This window comes from Natator depressus, chromosome 23 (genome assembly GCF_965152275.1).
Source record: "Natator depressus isolate rNatDep1 chromosome 23, rNatDep2.hap1, whole genome shotgun sequence".
Taxonomy (NCBI): domain Eukaryota; kingdom Metazoa; phylum Chordata; order Testudines; family Cheloniidae; genus Natator; species Natator depressus.
In genome coordinates, this window is record NC_134256.1 from 2,687,891 (window position 1) to 2,714,397 (window position 26,507).

The following is a 26,507-nucleotide window of genomic DNA, read 5'->3' on the forward strand; positions in this document are numbered from 1 at the left end:
AATTATGATATATTGTAATAATAAAAATAATCTTGAAATGGAAAAAAAAATTCAAAATGAAATTTAAAGGGGCCCAATGAAAATTCCCAAACTGTTTTTTTTTGTTTGTTTGTTTCCTAGAGGTCTGTGGAAATGTTTGTTTCTCTAACTTGGAATGAAACCAAAGTTTGAAGTGTAAATGTTTCCCGTCTAATGGAAATTCTGAGTTCCAGTCAGCTCTCGTTGGGAGAATGTGCTGCAACTTTATACCCGTAGCAACTTCCTCTCGACGTAGTGGGTAGAGCAGTGGACACCAGGAGACGTGGGCTCTGTTCCCAAGTCTGCAGCTGGCCTGCTGGGTAACCTTGGGAAAGCTACTTGCCTCGCTGTGCCTCAGTTTCCCCCTCTATAAAATGGGGATAATAGTACTGCCCTCTTTTTGTAAAGTGCTGGGAGATCTCCAGATGACAAGAACTAGAGATTAGCAGGAGAAGAAATCCAGGGGCTCGACTGCTGTAGCCAAAGAGCTGGTATTTTTCAAGTCCCAGCTCCTGGAGTCATGGCACTCTCCTGAAATACTGGCTTTCATTTTAATGGGAAGACCTTTCCAGGCCTGGTGGTGGTGGGAAGAAACTGCAATACATGTCCCAAATGTGTCCCTACTGCACTGGAAAACAGGTAGCCCAAAGTGCAACAAAACAACCCAAAAACTAGTGGGGGGGGGAGGGTTAGGAGGTTTTCTGGGTGGGGGTCTTTGGGTATTTTAAATCTCCCGATTGGCTGTCGGGACCCAGCTTGTAGGTTCTGAGCCCGTGGTGCTGGCAGGCAGTTTCACCAGCGTGGCAAGTAGGTTGCTGCCCCTGGCACTGGGGCCCAGCCTGCGGTGATGGTGGAAGGAGCCGCGTCACCAGCACAAAACCAGCAGCGTCTCTGGCAACGATGAAGGAGGAAGAGGCTCTCGGCTTGGCCCAGAGGCAGGTGGGGGGGGGAAATGAAAGACTCTAGTTGAGAGGCAGGTTATATGGGGGAAAAGAGGCTGTGGTTGGCTGGCAGGCAGGTTATATGGGAAGAGGAGGCTGTGGTTGGCTGGCAGGCAGGTTATATGGGGGGAAAAGAGGCTGTGATTGGCTGGCAGGCAGGTTATATGGGAAGAGGAGGCTGTGATTGGCTGGCAGGCAGGTTATATGGGGGGAAAAGAGGCTGTGATTGGCTGGCAGGCGGGTTATATGGGGGGAAAAGAGGCTGTGGTTGGCTGGCAGGCAGGTTATATGGGGGGAAAAGAGGCTGTGATTGGCTGGCAGGCGGGTTATATGGGAAGAGGAGGCTCTCATTGGCTGGGCAATGGGTGACGGGTGGGGAGGCTGTGGTTGGTTGAGTGGTGGGAGATTGGCTGGGAGGCGGGTGAGAGCGAAAGGGGAGGCTCTCATTGGCTGGGAGTCGTTATTCTACCTTCAGCCAATCCGCTTCCTAGCCTCCCGAGCCCCGCCCACGCCGTCCCCATAGCCAATCGGGGTGCAGAAGGGGCGGGGCCCGTGCGTGGCTGCTCTGCGCCCTGCTGGGAGACTGAACTTGGAGCTGGGCCGTGGCGCGCGGTGCTGACCCCGAGCCATGGAGCGGCCGCCGGCTGGGTAGGGGCGGCTCGGCACGGGGAGCTGGGGGGGTAGCGTGGGGGGCGTGCCCGGGGGGCGTGGGGTGTAGGGGGCTGTGGGGATGGAGTGGGGGGCGTGCGGTGCAGGGGGTTGGGGGGGTGGAATGGGGCGTGGGGTGCTGGGGGGGTGGAGTGGGGGCATGGGATGGGGGTCGTGGGGCATGCCCGGGGGTCTGGGGGAGTGGAGTGGGGGGTGTGCACAGGGTGCAGGGGGTTGGGGGAGTGGAGTGGGGGGCGTGCCCGGGGGGGTGGGGTTGGGGGAGTGGAGTGGGGGGCGTGCACAGGGGGCATGGAGTGCAGGGGGTTGGGTGGGTGGAGTGGGGGGCGTGGGGTGCAGGGGGTTGGGTGGGGGGAGTGCATGGGGGGCGTGGGGTGCAGGGGGTTGGGGGAGTGGAGTGGGTGCATGCCTGGGGAGAGGGTAGAGTGGGGTGCGTGGGGTGGGGGGGTGGAGGGGGGTGCGTGCATGGGGGTGTGGGAGGAGGGGGCAGGGCAGTGGCTGTGGATGGTACGTAGTTGGGGGGATGTAGGAGCAGGGGGCTGGGTTCTGGGGTTGCGGGGGCTGGGAATCAGTGGGTGTGGAGGGTGTAGAGGCTCTGGGGGTGTGTGGGTGGAGGGTGGGGGAGCAGGGCTCTGGGGGTACTGGGGGGGATGGATGTGGGGGGGACGGGACAGGGAGAGCTAAATGTTCCAGGGTGAACAGGGAGGTGGGTGCAGTGGGGGGAATAGGTGCAACTTTGGGGAAGAGTTGGGGGGTGGGGTGCAGTGGGGGGCCTGGCACACTGGCAGGGGGAGCTGGTGGTCGGATCTGGGCTCGGCTGCCAGGTCTGTGGGGCGCTGACCCCTGCCCCGTGTGCCCAGGTCCCTGGGGCCGCTCTCCGAGGAAACCTTTCTCCGCCTGGCCGAGGCCGGGGTGCGGAGCCCCGAGTTCACCGTGCTTTGCGCCCAGCTGGTGGCGGAGCTCCGAGCCCTCTGCCCCCTGGAGGAGGACGTCAGTCCCACCAGCCGTGAGTTACCTGCCGGGAAATGAGGAGGGAGGGGGCTGGCCCGCCGGGGGTGGGGAGTGGGACACGGGGCCTTTCCTCCAGCGGCCCTGGTGATGCTGTGACCTGCCTGACACCAACCCCGGGGTGACAGGGGAGCTCCACCTCCCAGCCGGGTCCCCTGAGTTCGTTATCACAGATAATCATACTGGCAGCGTAATTACACCCTGGGGAGGAAGTGTATCCCAGTGGTTAGAGACCTGGCATAAGTTTCCCGCCCTGCCACAGACTCCCTGTGTGACCTTGGCCAAGGCACCTAGCTTCTCCGTGCCTCAGTTTCCCCATATGTGTAATAGGGATAATAGCTCTGCCCTGCCCCGCCAGCAGGGTGGTGAGAATAGATACACTCTGGGGTGCTCAGATGCTATGGTTATGGGGCACACAGATCTGCCAGAGAGAGAGAGTGTGAGTGTGTCGTTAATCTGCGGAACTGGCTGCAGCAGGATGTCGTGGAGGCAGATACACCCCAGTTAGTGATCCAGCGGTTTATCACAAGAGTAATCCCATTTCCACACACATATCCTGCGCTCAAGCCAGCCAGTCCCCTGCCCTGGGGCTGGATGGGAGCCAGTGCCCCCTGGGGGAAAGGCCCCGTGCCCCATTCCCCACCCCCTGTCCTGGGGCGTTCCCTCCCTAAGAGGCAGGGGTTGCTCCAGCAGCAGGGTGTTGGCTGTGCAGCCCGCCCACTCCGTGGGGTGGGGGGCAGAAGCATGCCAGGGGCGCGGGGCCCAGGGATTCATCGGTCTCTCCTGTTCCGGTGCAGGCCCTGAAGACGCCGAGACTTTCCAGATTGAGCTGAGCGGGCTGCTGCAAGAGCTGCACTGCCCCTACGCCGCGCTCACCACGGGGGACGTGACCGCCCGGCTGGGCAGCGCCCACAGCTGCCTCCAGCTGCTGTGTAAGTGACGGCGGGAAGGGCCCTCGCTAGTCGGTAGCCAGGACTCCAGGTCCTATTCCCGACTCTCCCAGAGGAGTGGGGTCTAGTGGTTGGGGGAGAACCAGGACTCCTGGGTTCTATCCCAGCTCTGGGAGGGGAGTGGGGTCTAAGCAGATGGTCTGGAAGTGGGGAATCGAATGCAGGAGTCCTAGTAGCCCTGGGCCAGATAAAGATCCCCGCCCCAGAGGGCTGGCACATGTCTGACACCCGGTGCCCAGAGCGCCCCCTCTGCCTGCCAGCCGCAGCCAGAAGAGCCCTGTGTCTCTCTCACCCCGTGTTCTCTCCCAAGACTTCCTGAGCTCAGAGCTGCAGGCCGCCCGGCTCCTGAGCTGGAAACGCCCCCCTTCGCCGCGGCAGGGAGAGGGGGCCGACGCTGCCCGGCGGGAGCTGCGGCTCATCAGCCAGGCGCTGGGCAGGCCGGAGCCAGCCCCGACCTGCCCCGTTCCCCAGCTCCTGGAGGACATAAAATCCAAGGTGAGGAGTCAGATGCATCGATTGTTGGGAGAGCTTCAGGGCGCCTGGGGCTCGGGGACCTTTCCCCTCTGGGGGCGCCAGCTCCGATCCGGCTGGCTCGGGGGGGCAGGGAATAGGACACGGGGCCTTTCCCCTCTAGGGGGCGCCAGCCCCGATCTGGCTGGCTCAGGGGGCAGGGAATGGGACATGGGGCCTTTCCCCTCTAGGGGGTGCCAGCCCCGATCCGCCCTCAGGGCAGGGGCTTGGCTGCAGCTCCGAGGCACCGTGCCGTACAATGAATAAACAGGGCACCCCAGCTGCAGGACGACAAGCCCCTGTTGCTGTCTCGGGCTGCTGGAGCCTCCCGGCAGGCGTCGCCTTTCCCTTGCCAGCTGCAGTGCCCGCGCAATGTCTCCCTGCTTAATTCGCGTTCTCCCTCCTAGGTAGCGGAGGCCCTGTCCGCGCTGCCCCCCGGCCACCAGGAGATGGCGCCGCTGCTGAGGGCGCCGCTGACGGCTCAGCAGTGGGTACGGAGGGGCCCGGGGGGGGGGGGGGGGGCGCACGTGGGCCAGCGCAGAACCCGCGGCTTTGCTCCTGGCTCAGGGCTGGCCCTGGGTCAGCACCCGGCTGCTGCGAAGCCCGGCCTGGGCTGCAGGGTTCAAAAGCAGCTGAAGGGAGTTAGGCCCTTGATTGAATCCCGGCGCCTGACTCCCCTGTTCCTGCCAGAGAATCCCGGTGCCTAACCACCCTGCACAGACCCACCCCATTGCATAGGGCTCTTAACAGACCTTCATTAAAGGATCGTAACTGGGTTCGATCCCTGGCAGGGGACTGGGGTCTCGTGTGTGTGGAGAGGGGGGCTGGGAGTCAGGATTCCTGGGTTCCGCCCCTGCCTCCCTCTTTGGCTTGGAACAGGTAGCACCCCTCCCTGTTCCTCAGTTTCTCCCCTGAAGGGGGCCAGTGCAGTGGGAGGAAAAGGTGGGGCTGGCTTTCTGGCAGCCTGCAGCTGAGCGGCTGTCTCTGTCCCTCCCGGCTAGGAGGTGCTGGAGGGGATCCGGCGAGCCCTGTGCACCGAGTACGAATGCCGCAAGCGCATGATGATCACGCGCTTCAACGTCACCCTGCAGTCCTTCCACTGGTCCGAGAGGGCGAAGGTGAGGGGCCGGGGGGATTCCAGTGAGGGGAGAGGCCTGGCTGGTGCCAAGGAATGAGACACGGGGCCTTTCCCCTCTGGGGGGTGCCGGCTCCCATTTGGCCCCAGGGCGGGGACTGGCTGGCTGGGGGGGCAGGGAGTGGAACATGGGGCCTTTCCCCTCCAGGGGCCTTTCCGGCTCCCGTCCGGCCCCGGGGCGGGGACTGGCACGTGGGGCCTTTCCGGCTCCCGTCCGGCCCCGGGGCGGGGACTGGCACGTGGGGCCTTTCCCCTCCGGGGGGCGCCGGCTCCTGTCTGGAGTTGCTGAGGCTGCGGAGGGGCCGGGTCCCAGGGACCCTGGGCCGGGGGTGTCTGACCTGGGCTGACGCTGTCTCACCGGGAAGGATTTTTCCTCCCACAGGCCCACGGCGCCGCCCTGCTGGCTGCCCTCTCCCCGCTGCGGCAGGCTGAGTCGGTCGCCTCCAGCGTCACCCTGGCCCGGCTGCTGGCCGCCCGCGAGGACGCCTCGCGCATTGTCAGTGCCAGCAGCGGGCACTGCCGCCACCGGACCAGCTGCGCCATCAACAAGGTACGTGTGGCGCCCGGGCCGGGAGGGGGAGGAACACGCTGCACTGCCCCGCAGCCCCGCCCCCATGCAGAGCAGCTTGCTGCCGGCGCACGAGACCCCCCTCCTCGTGCGTCGCACCAGGACCAGAGCTCCGGCCGGGCCAGGCGCTGGGCCCTTCCCACCCCGCCGTTTGCTCCCTTTCACGGTGGGTGCAGCGGGGGGGGGGGGCTGGGTGTCTCTCTTGCCTTTTACATCTGCTCCTGTTTTTCCCCACCCCCCGGCAGGTGCTGATGGGCGGCGTCCCAGACCGAGGGGGCCGCCCCAATGAGATCGAGCCCCCCATGCCCACCTGGGAGAAGAGGCGCGAAGGGGGGGGAGGCCAGCCGCGCTGGGGCCGCCGGGGCAAGAAGAAGAAATGAAGCCCACTCCGTCTGTGCAGGGGGGATGGGCAGAACATCCGGGGGGCAAAGACTCAAGGACTCTAGAGCCCCCCTATGCAGAGTGGGCGGTGGAGGGGAGTTGGGGCTCAGAGGGGCTGCTGCCCCCTACAGCCAGGGGGTGATAGAGCAGCTACTGATCAAAGGTCAGGACGCCTGGGTTCTGATCCCAGGTTTGGGAGGGGAGTGGGATCTGGGGCTTAGAGCAGGGGGGGCTGGGAGCCAGGACTCCTGGGTTCCATCCCCACCTCTGGGAGGGGAGTGGGGGCTGGTGGCTAGAGCAGGGGGGCTGGGAGCATAATAAGTCAGGCTTGGAAACTCTTGGGAGTGTACCATGTTGCACTTAACACATCGCCCAGCAGGGGGTGCTGCAGCTTTTGCCTTGGACAGCGGATTGCTTTGGAAGAGGGGGCGGGGGGGAGGATGATTCTCGTTTGTAAACTGAGGCACAAGGAGGTTGCCTTGCTGGCAGGTAGCGGGAGGGTCCTGCTCTGGGGACCCCGGCGGGCTGCGTTAGGGGGCTGGCAGGTGGGTCTATGCTGTAAATTTCAGGCTCTGGCCTCAGTCAAGGGGTGGGTTTGTACTGTGATCGTTCCCCGCCCACACGTTCTTTAAATGGATCCGGAGGGACCTTCCGAGGGGATTAAAGTGTCGAAGCAAACGGCTGCTCCAGCAAAAGCGCCGGGGCGTGGGGAGGGGGGCTGGGGTTTGTCCGCAGCCGGGGAATGTGAGGCGGGTTTGGGCCAAGCAGAGAGGGGCCGTGTGATAGTCTCCTGGGCCCCGATCCTGGAGTGCCCTGTTCACCTCTCCCCATGGCCGATGGGCAGTAACTCCATCAGCATCACGTGACCCGAATCCTGGGGTTCAGGGCTCTGAATTTCAGGGGGTTGCGATGCTTGTGTGGGGATCCCCCGTCACGCCCGTTGTTGCCCTGGGCGACGCTGATGAACGCTCTGCCCGTACCCCCCTCCCCCCATCTCCATAATTATCTTCACAGCCTAACAAAGGCCAGGAGGGGAAACTGAGGCAAGGCTGGTGGCGGAGTGGTCGACAGGCGCCCCGCAACTCGGTGGCATGGAGCAGAGAGGGGGCAGCTGTTGGCCTAGCCCAGGCCCGGCTCGACAAAGACGCATTCCCTTTATTGGGGCCGTGCCCAGGTACAGTCCGGGAGCCAGGCCGCCCAGCCTGGCTTGCCGGGGCCCGAGGGCGTGGGGTCGCGCCGCCGGCTTTGAGTCCCTCGGCGGCGCCGGGAGACGCGGGCGAGTCCGGCCGGCTCAGGCCTTGGAGTCATGCCGCAGGTGCAGGGAGTCCATCCCTTCCAGGAGCAGGGTGAGCGAAGCCTGGCCGTGGCCCCCCTCCTCCGCCTTGCCCAGGCGCCCCTCGGCCTCGCCCGTCAGCAGCCGCCCGTTCTCCACCTCCAGCTGGGCGTTGCGGCAGTGCAGGCCGATGTTCTCCAGCAGCAGCCGGTTCCGCTCCTGCGGTGGGGGGGGAGCAGAGCTGTTGGGCGGGGGGGGGGCCCTGCACAGCTGTGCAAGGGAAGCCCCCTTTAGTCCCAGCCAACTCCACCCGTGGGTGGCCCCATTTGCATCCCCAGCCGCTGGGGGAGGGGGGGGGGTCTCCAAAGCCCCCCCCTGCATGGTACCCCTGTTTTGGGGGTCTTACCTTCTCCAGCTCCTGCAGGTGCTCCAGGAGCTTCTGGTCCCTGCTGCAGCCGCCCACCCCGCCGTGGGGCTCGGAGCCCTCCGCTGTGGGGCTGGCGTCGTCCGTCTGCGTCCAAGCGTCCCGAGTGCGCCGCCGGCCGGCTGGCACCCCCGCCAGCACCACGGCCCGCTCCTCCGCCGGCTCGCCCACCGGGGGAAAGGGGAAGGCCTCTTCCTCCGAGCCTGCCGTGGGGAGAGGGGGCCCTTTAAATGGGGCAGGCCACAGGCTGTGCCACGGCCAGGAGTGGGGGGAGATGTGGACAGCAATGGGGTGTTCCACTGACCCAGCCACGGGGGAGAACAGGTGGAGAGGGGGCCCTTTAAATGGGGCTGGCCATGGACTGTGCCACTCTCTGGAAGTGGGGGGGGGGGAGTGTTAACATGCTTGTAGCCATTTAAAATGGGTCATGCCACGGGCCAGTCCACAGCCTTGGGGGGAAGAGGGGAGGCCCACGGGTTGTTCCACTGTCCTGGTGAGGGCAGGGGGGATAGACTGCTCCATTGTTGGGGGGAGGGGGTAGCGGTACCTGAGCTGGGGTGCTGTGTGGCAGCAGGTGTGGCGGCACGGGGCGTGCCCCCCTCTGGGGCTCTGGCGTGGAACCTCTTCTTGCACTCCAGCTCCACCAGGTCCTTGCACTGCTTGTGGCAGATCATGCCACAGTCTGGGGGGGGGGGGGGGGGACACGATACGTGACCTAAGCTGGGGGGCCTGGCATTACCCCCCCACCCCCTGTCGTGCCAGGAGAATCCCCCTCCGCCGTGAGCAGTGCAGGGCTCAGGACACACAGCTGTGCAGTTCTATCTCCAGCCAGCAGGGGGCAGCGCTCAGTAGACAGACGGACATGCACGCTCCACCCTGGGGGCTGCTTAGTCCCATGGGCCCTTTGCTTCTCCCTAGCCCTATTACCAACATTCTCCCCACACATGTTGCCCCATCGGGGCTGCACTTACCCCGACATCTGTACCCCTGCTTGGAGACACCCCAGAGCTAGAGGAGAGAGAGAGCGGAGCCTGTTAGCTGGGCCTTTTTGGGGGGAGGGGGAAGTGTTGCATTGTCCCTGTGAAGGGGGGAGGGGATTTTGCAATTGGGGGATTGTTGGGTCTGGACCCCCACACACACACTGGCAGTGTCCACAAATATAGGGGATGACTAGGGGGAGTTGGGGGGGGTTAAGCGTGCTGGCCCCTGGGAGAGTGACGTGGGGCAGGATTTTTAGTGGGGGTGGGGGGGTGGCTGTGGAGCAGCAGATATTTGGTGCACCCCCTTTCCTGGCCACCTGGGGGGGCATTGTGGGGGCAGGGTCTTTGGCCCAGCCGGGGTTTAAAGTAACCCCCACCCTTTCCTGGCTGCCAGGGGGCGCTGTGGGGCAGGGTCTCTGGCAGCCCTGGGATTTGGGGCGCCCCTGTCCCGGCTGCTGGGGGGCGCTGGGGGGCAGGGTCACTTACAAAGCCGTTGCAGCTATGGCAGAAGGTGGGTTTCTTGAAGGTGGCCTCCTGGAAGTCGTGCAGGAAGCCGAGGCCCAGCTTGGAGAAGACGGCGCAGGCCCGCATGAAGTAGTCGGTGAGCTCCTGGCGGCTGTAGGGCCCCTCGCTGCCGGGACGGGAACGGGACAGTGAGGGGGCTGCCTTGGAAGGGGGGGGGGAGTGATACTGACAAAGGGGCCTTGCGGGGGAAATTGAGGCATGGAGCCAAGGAGCAACTTGCAGTGAGTCAGACCTGGGGATAGAACCCAGGAGTCCTGGCTCCCAGGCCTCCCTGCGGTAACCACTAGACCCCACTCCCCTCCCAGAGCCAGGGATAGAACCCAGGAGTCCTGGCTCCCAGCCCCCCTCCCGGCACATACTCACCGGTCTTTCCCCAGGCCGTAGAAGGAGAAGGGGAAACTGGCCACAATCTTTTCAAAGTCCTCTTGGGAGATGCAGCCGCGCTGGTCCTGGTCGTAATTCTTAAATACAGACTGTGGGGGAGAGGGGGCATTAACCAGCGGCAGCGTAAGCCCACCCCCACGCCTGGCCCCAATACCCACTGGGAGCCCTTCTCCCCCCGCCCGCCCCGATCCAGGGTGGCACCCCGTTCTGACCTGTCAGCCCTTCGGGGTGGGGTGTGGCTGGGGAGAATTGCTTTGTATCTTGGCATCAAATGGATGGATAGCCCCCCTTTGCCTGCCGGGGCGGGGGCGGATCCTATATGGTCCTGAGTGCGCCCCCCTCCCCTGAGACAGGCTGCCGGTGGCCGTGCCTGGGCAGCGACTCCCCCAGGGGCTGGTCCATATAAAGGGATAACAGGGGAGCTGCTCCCCTGAAGGTCCCAGGTTTGTGTCCTGCCCCTTCTAGGCCTTGGGGCAGCATTGACTGCCCGGGGGCTGGGCCCAGCACACAGGGCAGTAAGAGGAGCTGCGTCCGGGCAGGCACCAGCCCCGGCCCGTGTGGGGCTCGGCCCTGGTGGGTCTGACTACAGCCAATTGATGCCTTTGGCCTTCTGCCCTGGGAGGGGAATGGGTGTCGTGCAGAGCGGGGTGGCACTGCGCCCCCCGCCTGGCCACTGGGCAGCGTGACACACGCCCCCCAGCCACTTCACTGGGCAGTGTGACACTCCCCTGGCCACTGCACAGCACCACCCGCCCCTGGCCACTGCACGGAGGGACACACACCCCGGGCAACTACACACCTGCCCAACACACATGGCAAACAAACCCCACACCCAGCTGGGGCCTTGGCGCAGGGCAGATGCCCCCCGGCTGGCTTGGGGGCAGGTAGCTACCGGCCGTGTTAGGCTGCCCTCAGCCCAGGGGGCTGCGCTGAGGGGTGGGCACCTGGCTCACCTCCACCATCTGCTGGACGTGTTTGCTGATGGTGAGCCGGTCCGGCTTCGGGGCCACGCCCGGCGCCCACTCCACCACCACGGGGGGTTTGAAGGGTGTGGCCAGCTGCGGGAGGGCAGAAGAAAGGGTCAGACACGAGTGCCTCGAAACAGGGAGAGGAGGGTTGGGGGGGGTCCCAGTTCAGCTCCCCCCACAGCTTACCAGGGACTTGGGGCAGCGGGGTTCCCGGGCATAGGAGAGCTGGTAGATTTCATCGTCTGTGTAGTACAGGTCAAGGGAGAGCTGCGGGGAGGGGCAGAGAAGGGGGTTAGAGGCTTGGGGGGCAGGGTCCCACTGGGAACAACCTTCCTGTACCTCCCGGAGAGGGGGTAATGGGCTGAGATCGCTGCCCCCTGCTGGCCGGGGGCAGAGCCATTTGCACGGGGTGCAGTCATGCGATGGCACTGGTGGGGGGGGAGTTGTGCAATTGCACCACTGTTCCCTGCTGGCAGGTGTGCGTGTGTCACCACGCTCAGCTCGCTGGGCACAGCGTGTCTGTGCGCGTTTGCACGTGGGGTGGTGGAAGCTAGCCAGTGCCCCTGTGCACCTGACCCACTGCTCTCTGCAGGGCAGCCCTGCGACTGGCAGGCTGGGCCGAGGGTGGGGGAAGGGGAGATCTGGGGCATTCCCCCAAGCCCCACCCCACCTGCACCCCCCCGCACCACCTGCCTTGCACCCTCTTGCACTCCCATCCCTGCACACTTCTGCCCATTGAACACCCAGCCCCGGCCTCCTGCACATTTAATCCTGGCCTTCCACACACCTTGCACCACCACCCCTCGCCCAGCCAGCCCCACCCACTTCCACACCTCACCCCCATTCTTCTGCACACCTGACCCAGATATCTCGCACGCCAGACCGTGCCCCCTTGCGCACCAGCCCCCACCCTCGCACATCTGGCCCTAGCCTCGTTCACGCCCACGCTCTCGCACGGCTGGCAGGGGGCTCACCGTGAGCAGGTGCACCAGGTCCTTGTTGGCCTTGAAGGGCGGCGCGGCCTGTTGCAGGGCCCGCAGCTCCAGCGCCTGCTGGTAGAGGCCCTGCAGCTTGCTGAGGTTCAGCTGGCCCCCCAGGCGGTTGGGCAGCGCCTCGTGCAGGGACACCAGGTCCTTGAGGTGCACGCCCACGATGGGGATCTTGAACCCGGCGCACTCGCCGTAGGCCCGCCGGTAGGCACTGTAGTTGCAGCAGGAGGAGAGCAGCTCGGTCATCTCCGCCAGCGCCTGGGGGGCAGGGGAGAGGCCAGAGGGTCAGAGATCAGGCAGCCTGCCCTGGCCCCCAGCTCTGTGGAGGCGGGGCAGGGGGAGCCCAGCGTGGCGGGGGAGGAGAAATGGCCCTGCGGGGGCGAGCGATGGCCTGGTGGGGGCAGCGGGGAGACACCCAACGCCCTCCCGCCCCGGGCAGAGCCCCCCAGCTCGCAGGCCGAGGGGCCCACAGCCAGTGGCAGGGGGAGGGCTGGGAAGCCAAGCAGGGTGGGGGGTGCGAGGGGCGGCCGGGGCCCACCTTGGTGACCTCCTGCGGCAGCTGGGCGTGGGTGTCCTTGAGGCGGGAGATGGCGCTGTGGCAAAGCCCGCCCAGCACCGCCATCAGCGTGTTGAAATTCTGCAGCTGGCGCAGCTTCTGGGGGGCAGAGAGTTGGGGGGCGTCAGGCGTCTGGCCCGGTGCCCCCCCCGTCGGGCTCAGGCTTCCCCCCGCTCCGACTCCCCAGGCCCCTGCGGTCTCACGTGCCTGCTCACATGTGCACGCTTGCACAGACACATGCTCACACACATGCACTCCCTTGCACACACGAGTATTTTCCTGCACACGCGCACCCTTGCACGGTCGCACCCATGCATAGATGGGCACATGCATGCACGCACTCATGCGTGTGCACACGCCTGTACCTTCCTGCGTGCAGCCCATGCACACTCGCCTGCACTTTCACACACACTTGTGCGTGCACACCCACGCGTGCTCACACCAGTGCACTTTCATGCACACTCCCACATCCACCGGCACTGTCACCCACACCTCCGTGCATTCACACGCACGCCCCTGCGTGCACGCGCACACATTCACATGCGTGTGCTCGCGCACCCCCTGGCACACCCCGATTCCCCCACCCCTCCTGGACCTGCTTTGGGAAAGAGTCTTGGACCCTGCGCTCCCCCCTTCCCCACAGTGCCCCTTTCAGCCCCCATCCCCGTGCCGCAGTGCCCCTGGTGGCAGCTAGCGGGAGGGCACCCTCACCTGAGTGACAAGGATGAACTTGGTGAAGACCTCGGCTCGCTGCTGCGGCGTGGGCCGGTTGAGGATCATGACCTGCACCCACTGGGAGATGCTGTTGCAAAGGGCCACGGAGCGTTCCAGGGCCAGGTTTTCCTGCACGGAGCCCTGCAGCACGTAGCTCCTGTAATCCAGGTACTGCCCGGGGCGGTGGAGAGAGTGGGAGAGACGGAGGAGAACTCAGCAACCAAGGCAGCCGCTGCACTGAGCCACTCTCCGACCCAGGGAGCCAGAGCTGGCCGAGGCCCAGGGGCTGGTGTCAGCAGTGGGATCTATTGAGCTGCTCTCCAGGAGCTGGGGTGAGTGGTGGGATCTACTCTGCCGCTCTCAGAGCTGGGGAGGCAGAGCCAGCCGAGGCCCAGGGGCTGCTGTGAAAGGTGGGATCTCTCCTGACTCTCTTCCTCTTTCCAGCGCTGCTAAATGCCTCCAGCAGGAGCTTAGAGCGACTGCAGCTCGGTACAGCTATTTGCCCCAAAGAGGCGGGCCAGGGGAGGCTGCAGAGGAAGGGGGGTGGCAGGAGGCAGGCGAGGCGCAGGGCCCGGGGGAAGTGCGCTCACCGAGATGCGGCAGAAGGCTTTGAACTCCAGGTAGCTGAGGTGCTCGGCCAGCTCCGCCGCGTCCAGGTGGTCGAAGAGCAGGGACACTTTCCGCTTCTTGTTGCAGCCGGGGCTGCTCTGGTAGCTGACCTTGCGGGTCCAGCTGGGGTGGGGGGGAGGGAGGGGAGCAGGTTAGACGGGCAGGGGCATTGGTGCCTGCACAATCACCCCCTGTCTGTGCACACCCACACCCCATGCACAAACACGCTCACTCGTGTACACCCTGCACACCACGCACAAAAACACTTGTGCCTGCCCCACAAACTGGTGCACACCCCCCCATGGGCCCATGCACACCCACACCCCGTGCACACACTCAGTTGTGTACACCCTGCACACCATGCACAAACACACTCACTTGTGCCTGCCCCACAAACTGGTGCACACACCCCCATGTGCCCATGCACACTCACCCCCCGTGCACAAATACACTCACTTGTGCATGCCCCATACACCGGTGCAGACATCCCCAAGTGCCCATGCACACTCACACCCCGTGCACAAACACACTCACCTGTGCACACCCATGTACACTCCCCCATGTGAACAAACACACCCATCCATGCCCAGGCCCAGCCACTTATGCACTCCTACCATCTCCAGGCACCTGGGCACACACGCCCTGTGGGCAGCGTAGCGATGCGGGGAAAGGGGAGACAGGGAGCAGGGGTGGCTGGGCAGGGCCCATCCTTACATGTGGGTCGTGTCTGCTGGCTGGCAGTGCCCGTGACCCTCGGCCTGCACGGCTTGCCAGAGCTCGCCCATGGCCTCCTCCAGCTGGGGCTCCAGGCGAAAGGCCTCGGGGTGATGTGTGATCCAGTACCTGGGGTGGGGGGGAACATGGGGCAGGGTTAGGGCATCGGCTGCAGGCCACCCCCGCACAGGCACTCCCGGGGAGGGGCAAGGAGTGTTGGGGGAGCGCTGCGGGAACGGGGTGCATTGGAGGGATGGGGAATGTTGGTGGGTGGGGTCAGGGGAGTAGTGCGGGGGTGGGCTGAGCAGTGGGGGGATGGGGGCACGGGCGGAGCAGTGCAGGGGCAGGGGAGCCGTGGGGGGAGCAGTGCGGGGGCGGGGGGGAGCAGTGGGGGCGATTAAGGGTTGGAGGTGCAGGGGAAGCAGTGGGTGGATGGGGGGCACGTGGGGGGCAGGGGGGAGCTTTGCAGGGGCACTGGAGCAGTGAGGGGATGGGAGGCATGGGGGGAGCAGTGGGGGGATGGGGGACACGGGGGGCTCTCACCTGACGAAGTTGCAGATCCGTTGGCGTCTTTCCATCTGATCCTCCCCAGACGCCTCCCGGTAGGTGGCTCCGAGTTAAGGCTCCATCCCCCTTGGAATCCCCGGGAATAGAACCCAGGAGTCCTGAGAGCTCCCCTGCCACCCCCGGCTTGCTGCTCTCCACACAGCCGCCCCTGCTGGGGGTGAACCGCCCTTCCCACGTCCCTCCCGCCGCCCCCGTCAGGGCAGCTCCCAGCCCAGCCAGAGGGGGGCACCGCTGAGCACCCAGAGTCCCATCCCTGCCCCAGTCTGACCTCAGCCCCCCCTCCCGCCTGCTGCACCAGGAGCTCCCGGCCTGGCCTGGGGACCCCAGCGGGGAGGGCCGGGCCGCAGGGGGAGGATATAGCGCCAGGAGGTGGCGGGCGAGGTCAGCCGAGGGCACCACCCAGCTGTGGACGGTCAGGGTCATGTTCACCGTGTAGTCGCTACGGCACAGGGTTCCGTCCGGGGCTGGGGAGGCAACGGCAGGGGAAGGGTTAACGGCACCGGGGGGAGGGCAGGGGGCCGTGAGGAACGTTAACGGGGGCAGGGGGGACATTTGCTGCATGGATCGGGGCAGCTGGATTCCACCCCATTGGGAGTCACGAGTTGGCCACTCTCAGCCCTTCTCCTCCGTGGGGGGTGGGTGTACCTGTCAGGGCAGGGGGCTGCGGGTCGGGAGTGAGGGGCACCGGCAGAGCTGGGGCGGGGGGAGCCCAGGGCTGCGGGTCGGGAGTGAGGGGCACCGGCAGAGCTGGGGGCGGGGGGAGCCCAGGGCTGCGGGTCGGGAGTGAGGGGCACCGGCAGAGCTGGGGCGGGGGGAGCCCAGGGCTGCGGGTCGGGAGTGAGGGGCACCGGCAGAGCTGGGGCGGGGGGAGCCCAGGGCTGCGGGTCGGGAGTGAGGGGCACCGGCAGAGCTGGGGGGGGCAGCCCCCTTACCGAAGGAGTTGAGACATTTCTCGATGAGCTGCTCCAGGCTGCAGGTCTTGGTGAGCTCCCCCAGCGCCAGGCTGGCCATCACCGTGTTGATCTCCCTGGGGGTGGGGCAGGTCATTCGACGCCGATTCTGCCGCTGGCGGATCTTGCCGGAGCCGGGGCTGGTGGGGCAGGGACATTCCGCCCGCGACTTCCTGAGAGGGAGGGGGCCAGTCGGGGGGTCAGTTCTCACTTGCTGCCCAGGTCCTGCGACCGCTGAGGCCCCGGGACCAAACTAGCGTTCTGCCTCCCAGGCACCCCGGCTCTAACCACTAAACCCCACTCCCCTCCCAGAGCCAGGCAGAGAACCCAGGAGTCCTGGCTCCCAGCTCCCCCGCTCTAACCACTCGACCCCACTCCCCTTCCAGAGCTTGGATAGAACCCAGGAGTCCTGGCTCCCAGCTCCCCCGCTCTAACCACTCGACCCCACTCCCCTTCCAGAGCTAGGATAGAACCCAGGAGTCCTGGCTCCCAGCTCCCCCGCTCTAACCACTCGACCCCACTCCCCTTCCAGAGCCAGGCAGAGAACCCAGGAGTCCTGGCTCCCAGCTCCCCCGCTCTAACCACTCGACCCCACTCCCCTTCCAGAGCTTGGATAGAACCCAGGAGTCCTGGCTCCCAGCCCCCCCCCCGCTCTAACCACTCGACCCCACTCCCCTTCCAGAGCTAGGATAGAACCCAGGAGTCCTGGGTCCTGGCCCCCTCCCCTCTTGGGCTCCTTGCGGTGCGAAAGCCAAATTAAGAGAAAAACAGAAAAAGGGAAACTGAGCCCAGGAAAGGGGAAGTGCGAAGCTGGCTCTGTCGGAGGCAGGAGAATAGGCTCCACAGCCCCTTCCCCTGGCATGGCAGACCTGGGGCCCCCGCATGTGGGCCCCACGCCGGCTGGGTCTTCCCCAGAGCCCCCTGCCCCACTATGGGATTCGGTAGCTGGGCAGCCCGGTGTTCGCCCTGGCCCGCGGCGAGGACCAGAGACAAGCAGGGCGACGGAGCCAGACCCAGGGTGGGAGGAGGGACTTGTGGGACCCAAAGCAATGCACATGCCAGGCTGGGGGTGCCCGGCTGATGCCAGGGAGGGGGCTGAGGAGGGTTTGCCAGGCCAGAGCCGGGGGCGGGGGCTGGCTTTAATGTAACGAGTAATCAGTAGTGCAGGTAGCGTGACATAAGGCATGTGGAGCGGACGGGCACCGCTGTCGTGGGTGCTTTACAACCACTAGACCCCACTCCCCTCCCAGAGCTGGGGATAGAACCCAGGAGTCCTGGCTCCCAGCCCCCCCCCGCTCTAACCACTAGACCCTACTCCCCTCCCAGAGCTGGGGATAGAACCCAGGAGTCCTGGCTCCCAGCCCCCCCCCCGCTCTAACCACTAGACCCTACTCCCCTCCCAGAGCTGGGGATAGAACCCAGGAGTCCTGGCTCCCAGCCCCCCCCCGCTCTAACCACTAGACCCTACTCCCCTCCCAGAGCTGGGGATAGAACCCAGGTGTCCTGGCTCCCAGCCCCTGCTTTAAGCATGTTTCTATGTGTTAACCCCACAAGTGGATCCGACGGATTTGGCTCCACATTGGCACTGTTTGGCTCAGTGTTTGCCCCGCCCCCACGGGCCGCTCTCAACCCCAAACTCAGGGTGCCCAGAGTGGGGAGCAGCCCTGGTTCCAATTCACCCCCTGCAGCCTTCCCGCGCCTGCAAAGCCGGGCAGCTTCCTGCCCCTTTCCCGGCAGGGGCATCAGCCCTGCTTCTGCATTTCCAGCAGCCGCATTGCGCCATGGCCCACAGCACCGGGCCCCCACCTCCCCCAGTGGGCAGGCTGCTGGCTGAGTGGGGAGGACCTGGGGGGTGCCCAGAACAATTCCCTTCCCCCTCCATTGCCTCTTGCCCAATGCCCTTCCATGGCACAGGGCTGCACTGCGGGGAAGGCTCACACCACCTGCTGGTTTGGGGGGCTTTTGTCTGTGCTGCTAAGCCCCCCTGCTCTAACCACTGGACCCCACTCCCATCCCAGCGCTGTGGATAGAACCCAGGAGTCCTGGCTCCCAGCCCCCCCTGCTCTAAGCACTGGACCCCACTCCCCTCCCAGAGCCAGGGATAGAACCCAGGAGTCCTGGCTCCCAGCACCCCCGCTGCTCTAAGCACTGGACCCCACTCCCTTCCCAGAGCCAGGGATAGAACCCAGGAGTCCTGGCTCCCAGCCCCCTGCTCTCACCTCTAGGCCCCCTAGATCCCAGATGCTGGAGGAGCTGGAAGGTAACGGACCTTTTCTCTCTCCGGGTTCTAGCTGAGGTTCTAGGTCACCCTAAGAGTCACCATCTTCTACCATCAGTTCAGTGATCTTCAGCCAGCCGGTCCCCCGGCCCACCCAGCCACCTCTACGGCCTGTCCCCCGCCCCACGCAGCCCACTCTATGGCCGGTCTCCCGGCCCTCCCGGCCCACCCAGCCACCTCTACGGCCTGTCCCCCGCCCCACGCAGCCCACTCTATGGCCGGTCTCCCGGCCCACCCAGCCCACTCTATGGCCGGTCCCCCGGCCCACCCAGCCACCTCTACGGCCTGTCCCCCGCCCCATGCAGCCCACTCTATGGCCGGTCTCCCGGCCCTCCCGGCCCACCCAGCCACCTCTACGGCCGGTCTCCTGCCCCACCCAGCCCACTCTACGGCCAGTCCCCCGCCCACCCAGCCACCTCTACGGCCTGTCCCCCGCCCCACGCAGCCCACTCTATGGCCGGTCTCCCGGCCCACCCAGCCCACTTTATGGCCGGTCCCCCGGCCCACCCAGCCACCTCTACGGCCTGTCCCCCGCCCCATGCAGCCCACTCTATGGCCGGTCTCCCGGCCCTCCCGGCCCACCCAGCCACCTCTACGGCCGGTCTCCTGCCCCACCCAGCCCACTCTACGGCCAGTCCCCCGCCCACCCAGCCACCTCTACGGCCTGTCCCCCGCCCCACGCAGCCCACTCTATGGCCGGTCTCCCGCCCCACCCAGCCCACTCTACGGCCGGTCCCACGGCCCACCCAGCCACCTCTACGGTCGGTCCCACGGCCCACCCAGCCCACTGTATGGCCAGTCTGATGACCCACCCAGCCAACCCCACAGCCACCGCAATCAACCAATCCACTGTGTGCCCGGTGCCCACAAGCAACCACCCTCCGAACTGTGGGACAGCTGCACCCACCCACGCACCCAGGTCTCTGAGCACCCAGCATCGCGACTCTCTGGCCATGGTGGTTCTCCCTCCACTCATGCCTCACTCAAGTGACTTACCTGTGGACTCTACATTTCCCCCAGCTGTGCCCACGGCCGCCCACTGCAGCTCTGCGCCCCCGTCCCTGGGGGCATCAGGCTCTTTAAGGGTAGGTGCTAATGAGGCAGGACCCCTGCACAGGCCCTGGGCATGGGCAAATGGGGGGCAGTTTCCTTCCCTTACATCCAGGATTGCCCAGGAATCTGCAAGCCCTGAGATGCTCAGCAACATCAGGCAACTAAATCCACTGCCGAGAACAAGATTGTGGGGGGGACCGGCTGGCTCGTGGGGTGCAGGGAATGGGACATGAGGCCTTTCCCCTCTAGGCCCCAGGGCGGGGACTGTCTGGCGCTGGGGGGTAGAAATGGGGACCCCCTTTCCTCTCTAGGGGACACTGCTCATCCGGCCCCAGGGTGGGAGGCTGGCTGGCTCAGGGGGGACCGGGAATGGGGCATGGGGCCTTTCCCCTCTAGGGGGCGCTGGCTCTGATCTGGCCCCAGGGCAGGGACTGACTGGCTCTGGGGGGGGGGGGGGTAGGAATGGGACCCCCTTTCCCCTATAGGGGGCGCTGGTTGCAATCCATCCTCAAGTCGGGTCCTCTGGCATAAGCCGATCGTAACCTCCCTGAGCAACATCCCCGGAAGACGCTCACCCACCTCCCCGGCCCCGCAGGTGCTGAGATCCTTACGAACCGGGTGGCTTGGCCGGCCAAGTGTCAGGCCGCTCCCTCTCTTCTCACCAGCCCTTCTGCGACAGGCCAGCCGAGCTCTGAGTGGCCCCCGGCAAGCGCTGGCCCTCCTGAGCCACAGGCTGCTCCATGAACATGGCAGAGCCTTTCCCGTGCCCGACCCCAGAGGTGGCTGCATTCCTCCATGGGGCCAGGCGCGACTTTTGCCGCCCGCTCGCTGTGGACGCGGCCAGCCGTTGGCAGCGCCATCTCGGGAAGTGAAAAGACGATGTTTTGAGGGGGTGGGGGGAATTGCTACTGAAATGACTGAAAAGGAGAAGCCACGCAGACTGAAACGGCCACCCAGGGCCACAAGGAAAGCCCCAGCCGATGACAGGAGCCAGAATCTTTCAACGCAGACGAACTCAGCCTCCTGCTTACCTCTTACTCTCTTTTCTGTTCATGGCCGAGCTAAGCTGGGGTTAGCTAGGGTGTGTAAACACTCCCCCACTTCGCTCCCACGACATGCAGCTGCTAGATCCGCCGGCTTGGCTTCCCCACGGTCATTTGCGTCCTTGTGCACGAGAGAAAGAAAAGAAAACTCATGAACAAGCTCTCGGCTGTGGGCTCCGGGGCGGGACCTGAATCTGCGGCCAAGCTGAGTCAAAAGGAACTGGTAACGTTTGTGCTGATGGGTGATAAAAAAGGAACTGGCTTATATGTGTGATGTCAGGACAGTGGGCTGTGTGTGTGAGAGACAGAGAGTCAATTTATGTGTGTCCGCAACAGGGGAAAGAACCCAGGAGTCCTGCCTCTCTTTCCCCCTTTAACCACCCAATCATGCTCCACTTCCAAATCCAGGAAGAGAACCCAGAAGCCCTGACTCACAATCACCTCCTCTAACCACTAGACCCCACTCCCCTCCCCTCCCAGAGCTGGGGAGAGAACCCAGGACCCCTGACTCACAGTCACCGCCTCTAACCACTAGACCCCACTCCCCTCCCCAAGCTGGGAACAGGACCCAGGAGTCCTGACTCTGGGTCACCTGCTCCAACCACTAGACCTCCCTCCCTTCTGAGAGCTGGGAACAGAACCCAGGAGTCCTGACTCCCAGTCACCTGCTCCAACCACTAGACCTCCCTCCCTTCTGAGAGCTGGGAACAGAACCCAGGAGTCCTGACTCCCGGTCACCTGCTCCAACCACTAGACCTCCCTCCCTTCTGAGAGCTGGGAACAGAACCCAGGAGTCTGTGTTCTCCAGGAGTCACTGACAATTCCCGGTAGTTTTTAGCAGGCTAGTGGCTTCAGTAAATTTTTCCAAACCGGTGTCCATGGCCGTTGGCTTATCAGTACTAAACATATTTCAGTACCACTGACACGCTGATCTAAAACCAGTCATTGTCAGCTAAGTCTAACTGGGGCTGAGCCTCGGAAAAGCTTATTCTACTTTAGCACTTCGGGTCTAATAAGATAATAATAATAATGACTGGGAAGATGATCAGCTAGTGTCTTTCATCATAAAGGAGCCAAAAGCTCATTATAAACTATTCATAAATATCACTCAAATGCAGCCACTTCTGGGCCTTGGGGAGGGAGCTGTTTATTCAGAGATCCCTCACCCAGGACAGAGGTGCAGCCATCTCGGGAGTGGGGCAGGCAGCTGTTTATACAGGGATCCCTCATCCAGTGGTAAGATGCAGCTGCCTCTGGGGTGAGGCACCATGGCAGTTTAACACTGCACAACAGCTTAGAGGAGACGATGAAACCCCCCCCCGCCCCAGATCTGATTGAGAGTTGAAGAGCACCTCCTGCTGACCCCCCTCACCCCAATCCCTGCAGCACAGCATTGCCATGGGGTTTTGGGGTCAGCCCTGATTGTGGAGGGAGCACACCCCCTACTGAACCCCCACCCTATTCCCTGTCCTTGGAGGACTCCCGTCTGGGCCCGGGTGAGATCCAGCCCGGCTTGCGGGACCTCGGGTGCTGCATCTGCAGAAGTGAAAAAAACAGGCCTTTTCTTCAGCTGAGGGAGGAAGGAAGGAAGGAAGGAAGGAAGAATATATAAAAATGCCATGGTGAGCGAGAGCGACCGTTCCCCTAGGGCACAAGGGCCAGGGAATGGTGCTGGAGCCTTAGGCCCTGCGCTAGGGGGTGTCTGAGAGTGATCAATCAATACATAGGTAGATAGATAGATAGATAGAGGGGTTGTCTGGGGATAGATAGATAGCTCGGGTGTAGGGGGATGGATGGATGGATGGATGGACAGGGTGTATTGGGATGGAGGGATAGATAGATCGATCCGAGGGTCACAGACAGGCAGAGGGTTTCTGGTGTCGTTTTCCTTCAGGGACCCTGGTGGAGAATCAGCTCCCGGTGCAACGCTGCAGCCAAAAGCTCGAACCCCATCCCGAGCTGCATAAACTGGGGAATCTCCCGTCGGAGCAGAGCGGGTATTTCCCCTCTGTGTCTGGCCCTGGCGCGACCGCGGCTGGGACCCTGTGTCCAGTTCGGGTGCCCACCAGTCAGGAAGGAGGTGGATCGATGGGAGAGGGGTCAGAGAAGAGCCCCAAGAATGATCAAAGGGTTAGAAAACCTGCCGCATGCTGATAGACTCACTCGGCTCGGGCTATTGAGCTTAGCAAAGGGAGGCTCGGGGTGGCTTGGGCACTGTCGGTAAGTAGCTGCTTGGGGAGCAATTATTTAATAACAGGCTCGTCGGTCCAGCAGCGGAAGGTCAACGCCCGCTAGCCACATTCATATAGGTGGCCAGGCCAGGCCAGCTCCCGCCCCACCGGGCTAAGCCCAGACCCTTGAAGATATTGAGGTGCCTATGGGAGTTAGGTGCCTCGCTACCTTAGGATCTAACCGCAACGTTGGCAGCTCTTGTGAGATCCGGGGCTTTTCCTAAAGCCCCAGCTCCCGGACTCCTGTGATGAGGGGATCTCAGCTGGCTGTCCAGGAAGTATTTTCTGAACCTCCTAGTGGCAAAGGGATGTTTGAAAACATGAGCCCCCCCTCCCCCAGGACATCAGAAGGCTGATAGAAAGGCCCCCAATTGTATTGCTTTAAAACAAATCCCAGGACTGTAAACTGGTGGGGCCTGACTCGGGTGTTGGGAGCAACACTCGGGTCCGGTTTGTCCCCGCCTGGCCCTTTGGCCACTACAATCCCCAGCGAACCAGGGACATGGCTCCCAAGCACTTCTAACTCATCCATCCCAAGGCAGGAGAGAGACCACCACACCCCAAACCCTTCCTCGCCCCAAACCGAGCAGCTCTGGCTGGGAAAAAGCCCCCACCCCAGCCGCTAGCACGGCCCAGATCCTCACAGCTACGCCGGTGCCAAATCCCTGTGAGACTGCGCCCAGGCTCCAGCCGCCGACACGGCGGAGAAGGGGCCAGTCGGGGCTGGAGCGGGCACCCCTGAATCCCACAGCAATTTAAGCCCAGTTCGGGGGATGTACCCAATCCACCCCCCCAATTACCAGTACCATCGCTGGACAGCTGGAGGGGAAGGGGGTGCAGATTGTGTTTTGGAAACCCCCCCCGCCCCCCAGAGATGGGACAATACAAACAGGGGAGTCTGTTTCCTACAGAGACCCTCAGAGCTGGGGCCGGTAATTGGTTAATTCCAAGCCTCTGCTCGTAATTAGCCCTGACGTGAGGGGGGTGGGGCAGGTTGTTCCATGGCAGGACTGTGACTTGTCTAGATTCGGACCTGCCCTGGATTCAGCTTTAACGACCGAAGCACCTCGAACGGGTTAATTGCAGGCTGGGGGGGGGATATTGATCTGTCTCTGGGGAGGTGCGGAGAATATTTTGGGGGGCTGCTGCACATTCAAAAGGGGAAAGGTCCACAGACAAATTGACTCGTTAGCACATCAGCCAGTGCCTGGGAAAGGTGGGGCTAACAAGCACCATCCCGCACCCCCCCCAACAGGGGAATTTATAAATAGGTCAAAGGGTGGCTCCTTTCCTCTCTTCAGTGGGTCCCCCGTGGGCTGCAGGTGGGGGGACCAGCTGGGCCTAGCAGGGGTTTTCCTGGCTTCTTTGGGAAGGGGGGGGATGAAAGGTTAGAGGGGGTTGACAGGGTAGGATTGGGGGCACCCAAGACTGGAGGGGTCTTGGAGGAGACAAATGGCCAGGATGCGGGGTGGGGACAGGCTGAGATCGAGGGGCAGAGTCAAGGGGATTGTGGCATCTTGCAAAGCTGTAGCTGGCTGAACTCAAGGGGGGGTGTCCCCATTTAATAATGAAACAGGGGGGCTACATTGGGTGCTGGGACAGAGCCAGCCACCCCCAGGCTAAGTGGTTCCCTCTCCTCCTTGCCCAGTTGCACCGCGTCCCTTGGGCCCGTGCTGGGGGCAGCTGGGGCCGCGTGATGTGACGGCCTTGGCCGGGAGCCCGGAGCCATGCCCAGCCCGGAGAGAAAGGAGCTGGCAGAGGCTGTTCTCCGCCACCTGCGGACCGCCGGCGTGAGGCTCAAGCACTGGAAACCCATCCTGAGCGACTCGCCCGTAAGTGGGGGAGGAGTGGGCCCCGACGGGCCTCCAGGCAGCTGCGGCTGGGGTGCACTCCGTCGTTGATGGGGGCATGGCACAGCCGGCCCTGCGGTGCCTCTGCGGGAGCTGGAGACGGCAGGTTAATTAACGTGGGGGGGGAGTGATCTGACTGTTGGGACTCCTGGTTTCCCCTCCCAGCCTGGGAAGAGGGAGTTGGGCCTAGTGGTTGGAACCAGAGGGGAGGGGGAGCCAGGACTCCTGGGTTCCATTCCCAGCTCCGCTTGGGCAAAGTGGGTGCCCCTCTCTGCCTCAGTTTCCCCACCTGCCATGGAAATGGGGGGCCCCCCCTTTTGCGAAGTTCTTTGCCAAGCTGCCCCACCCCCCTGAACCAGACCGGTTCTGCCTTGGGGCATCCTGGGAGGTCCCCCCCCCCCATAACCGGGTCACGCTGCCAGCGGTTCCCTTGTTGTGGGCGCCGAGTGCACGAAACAGGATGTGCTCCTTTGCGCTTCAAAGCAGCAGCTCCGGTGACCCTATTTCTCCCCCCTGTAAGCCCTGCCCCACTGCCTAGGCCCACAGGCATAGATCTCCTGCCTCGATAGCACCCCCACCCCCCGGGGGAGAGGCCTTTGAGAGCTCTGCCGTGGGGGCTGCACTGGCTTTCCCCGGAGAGGGCAGATATTGGCGGGGGGACCAGGAGTGAGGGGACCCCCTTTTATCTTCAGCCCTGTGTGAGGTTTCGCTGTGGGGCGTTGGGATGAACCGAGCTGCCTGCTGCTGACTCCAGTCAGACCTGCTCCTCTGTGTCTCATACGCCCTCTACTGCCCACAGCTTGCGGGGAGTCTTCTTTAGGCCAGGGGGCAATGGGTCAGCTGGCAGGGAGGCCGCCTGCTCTTGGCCACAGCTCTCCCATGCTGGCCGCATGGGCGCAGACCCCATCCTCTGCCCTCCAGTCTGGTGCCCAGAGGCCGTGGTGATAGGCACCAGGTGGAGGCCCCAAGCTGGACAGCTCAGAGCAGCGGCCCAGTGGCAAGTCCTGTCTCTTCCCTCTCTCTCTCTCTCTCTCTCTCTCCTCTCTCAGTGCCAGGAGAAACCTCCCTTGGCGTTGCCCGCCGGCCCGTTCGGGACCCCGCTGCACGCGCTGCCCCTCTCGGAGAACGTGGCGGGAGTACCGCAGTGAGTGGGGGGGGGGCGGGAGGGCATGAAAGGAGAGCTTGCCACTAGCCGGGACCGGTACTGGATCCGGATCTTAGGAAACATGCCTCCAGTAACTTCATGGCTGGGCTGGAGGGAATGGGGTGGGGGTGGGAGGAGAGAGAGAACAGACCCCCCCCCCGCCCAGCTCAGGGTCTGGCAGGGACTCAGTGGCCCCACCCCTGTCTTTGGTAGCCCTGCCCCCACCTCATTTGAGGCATCAGGGGAGAGCTACCCAGGGTGTGTGTTGGTTGGGGGGTGGGGGGCTCCTTCTCAGACCACCCCCGTCTCGTGAAGGGGTGACACCGCTCCCTGGAGCAGAGCTGTGGTGGGGTCCAGCCCCTTGCTCAGAGAGAGACCCCTGCCGGGGGGGTGTCGGTAGAGAGCCCCCCGGAGCAGTGGGTTTCAGAGAGGGGTAAAAGGGGTGGGGGGAACGGCCCCCAGGGCAATTGTCTCGGGCTCTCTGCACGCTCAAGCCGACGTGGTGTGGGACGCTGTCTCGGAGAGGTTCGGCCACAAGACCCCCAAAGGGTTAAGGGGGGAGGGGCTGATGCGGACTGAGAAACCCCCCCCCCCAGCCCGCAGGGTCTTACTACTGCCTCCATAGCGCCCCCCTGTGTCTGCCCCCAGGTTCCTGGTGCAGATCTGTGAGGCCCTGCGCCCGCATCTGCACACAGAGGGGCTGTTCCGGAAATCCGGCTCCATGACCCGCATCAAGGCCTTGAAGGTACGTGACCCCCTCCCCGGCTCGGGATCAGGACCTTGGTGCTGTGGGGGCAGCCCCCACCCCCCCGCCCCGCCCCATTCGTGATAACAAACCACCTCCCCCGCCCTGTCGCAGGCTGCTCTGCACGTACATCTCGGCCAGCAATAAGGCCCCAGCACGTGGCTGATGGTGGTTAGTGATTGAGCACCAGGCAGGGTGAGATCCGGTGCCTGTGGGGGGGGGGATGGGGGGGAGGGGAGCCCTCCCCATGAAACCTTCGCTCCTGGAGCGCGAGGAGACGCTCTCGGCCAGCAGCAGTAGTGGGCTGTTCAGCTCGGTCTGGGCCAGACGCAC

General features: G+C 64.1%; 2 protein-coding genes across 3 annotated transcripts in view; one reads left to right on the forward strand and one right to left on the reverse strand.

Annotated features, from left to right (window-relative positions):
- Positions 1–1,478: 1,478 nt before the first annotated feature.
- FAM98C (family with sequence similarity 98 member C) lies at positions 1,479–6,214 on the forward strand. The gene is made up of 8 exons (XM_074937991.1): positions 1,479–1,607; positions 2,486–2,631; positions 3,431–3,565; positions 3,894–4,078; positions 4,501–4,584; positions 5,095–5,211; positions 5,611–5,778; positions 6,042–6,214. Exons 1-8 carry the CDS (start codon positions 1,588–1,590, stop codon positions 6,174–6,176), a joined length of 990 nt encoding a protein of 329 aa, XP_074794092.1. The 5' UTR covers positions 1,479–1,587; the 3' UTR covers positions 6,177–6,214.
- A 1,254-nt stretch (positions 6,215–7,468) lies between these two features.
- The window catches only part of RASGRP4 (RAS guanyl releasing protein 4), a 28,315-nt gene continuing 9,276 nt past the window's right edge, over positions 7,469–26,507 (reverse strand). The window contains exons 2-18 of one of the 2 annotated variants that reach the window (XM_074937986.1): positions 20,193–20,325; positions 15,813–16,003; positions 15,239–15,344; positions 14,857–14,919; positions 14,314–14,442; positions 13,581–13,722; positions 12,988–13,161; positions 12,259–12,375; positions 11,706–11,978; positions 10,918–10,998; positions 10,717–10,821; positions 9,743–9,852; positions 9,341–9,485; positions 8,846–8,882; positions 8,422–8,556; positions 7,857–8,077; positions 7,469–7,669 (exon numbers count right to left, since the gene is read on the reverse strand). In XM_074937986.1, the coding sequence (XP_074794087.1) occupies positions 7,469–7,669; positions 7,857–8,077; positions 8,422–8,556; positions 8,846–8,882; positions 9,341–9,485; positions 9,743–9,852; positions 10,717–10,821; positions 10,918–10,998; positions 11,706–11,978; positions 12,259–12,375; positions 12,988–13,161; positions 13,581–13,722; positions 14,314–14,442; positions 14,857–14,919; positions 15,239–15,344; positions 15,813–16,003; positions 20,193–20,215 (2,253 nt within the window). In that variant the 5' untranslated portion in view covers positions 20,216–20,325. Of the gene's footprint in view, positions 7,670–7,856; positions 8,078–8,421; positions 8,557–8,845; positions 8,883–9,340; positions 9,486–9,742; positions 9,853–10,716; positions 10,822–10,917; positions 10,999–11,705; positions 11,979–12,258; positions 12,376–12,987; positions 13,162–13,580; positions 13,723–14,313; positions 14,443–14,856; positions 14,920–15,238; positions 15,345–15,812; positions 16,004–20,192; positions 20,546–26,507 lie in introns of those variants that run through there. The other variant, XM_074937985.1, reaches the window with a different exon arrangement.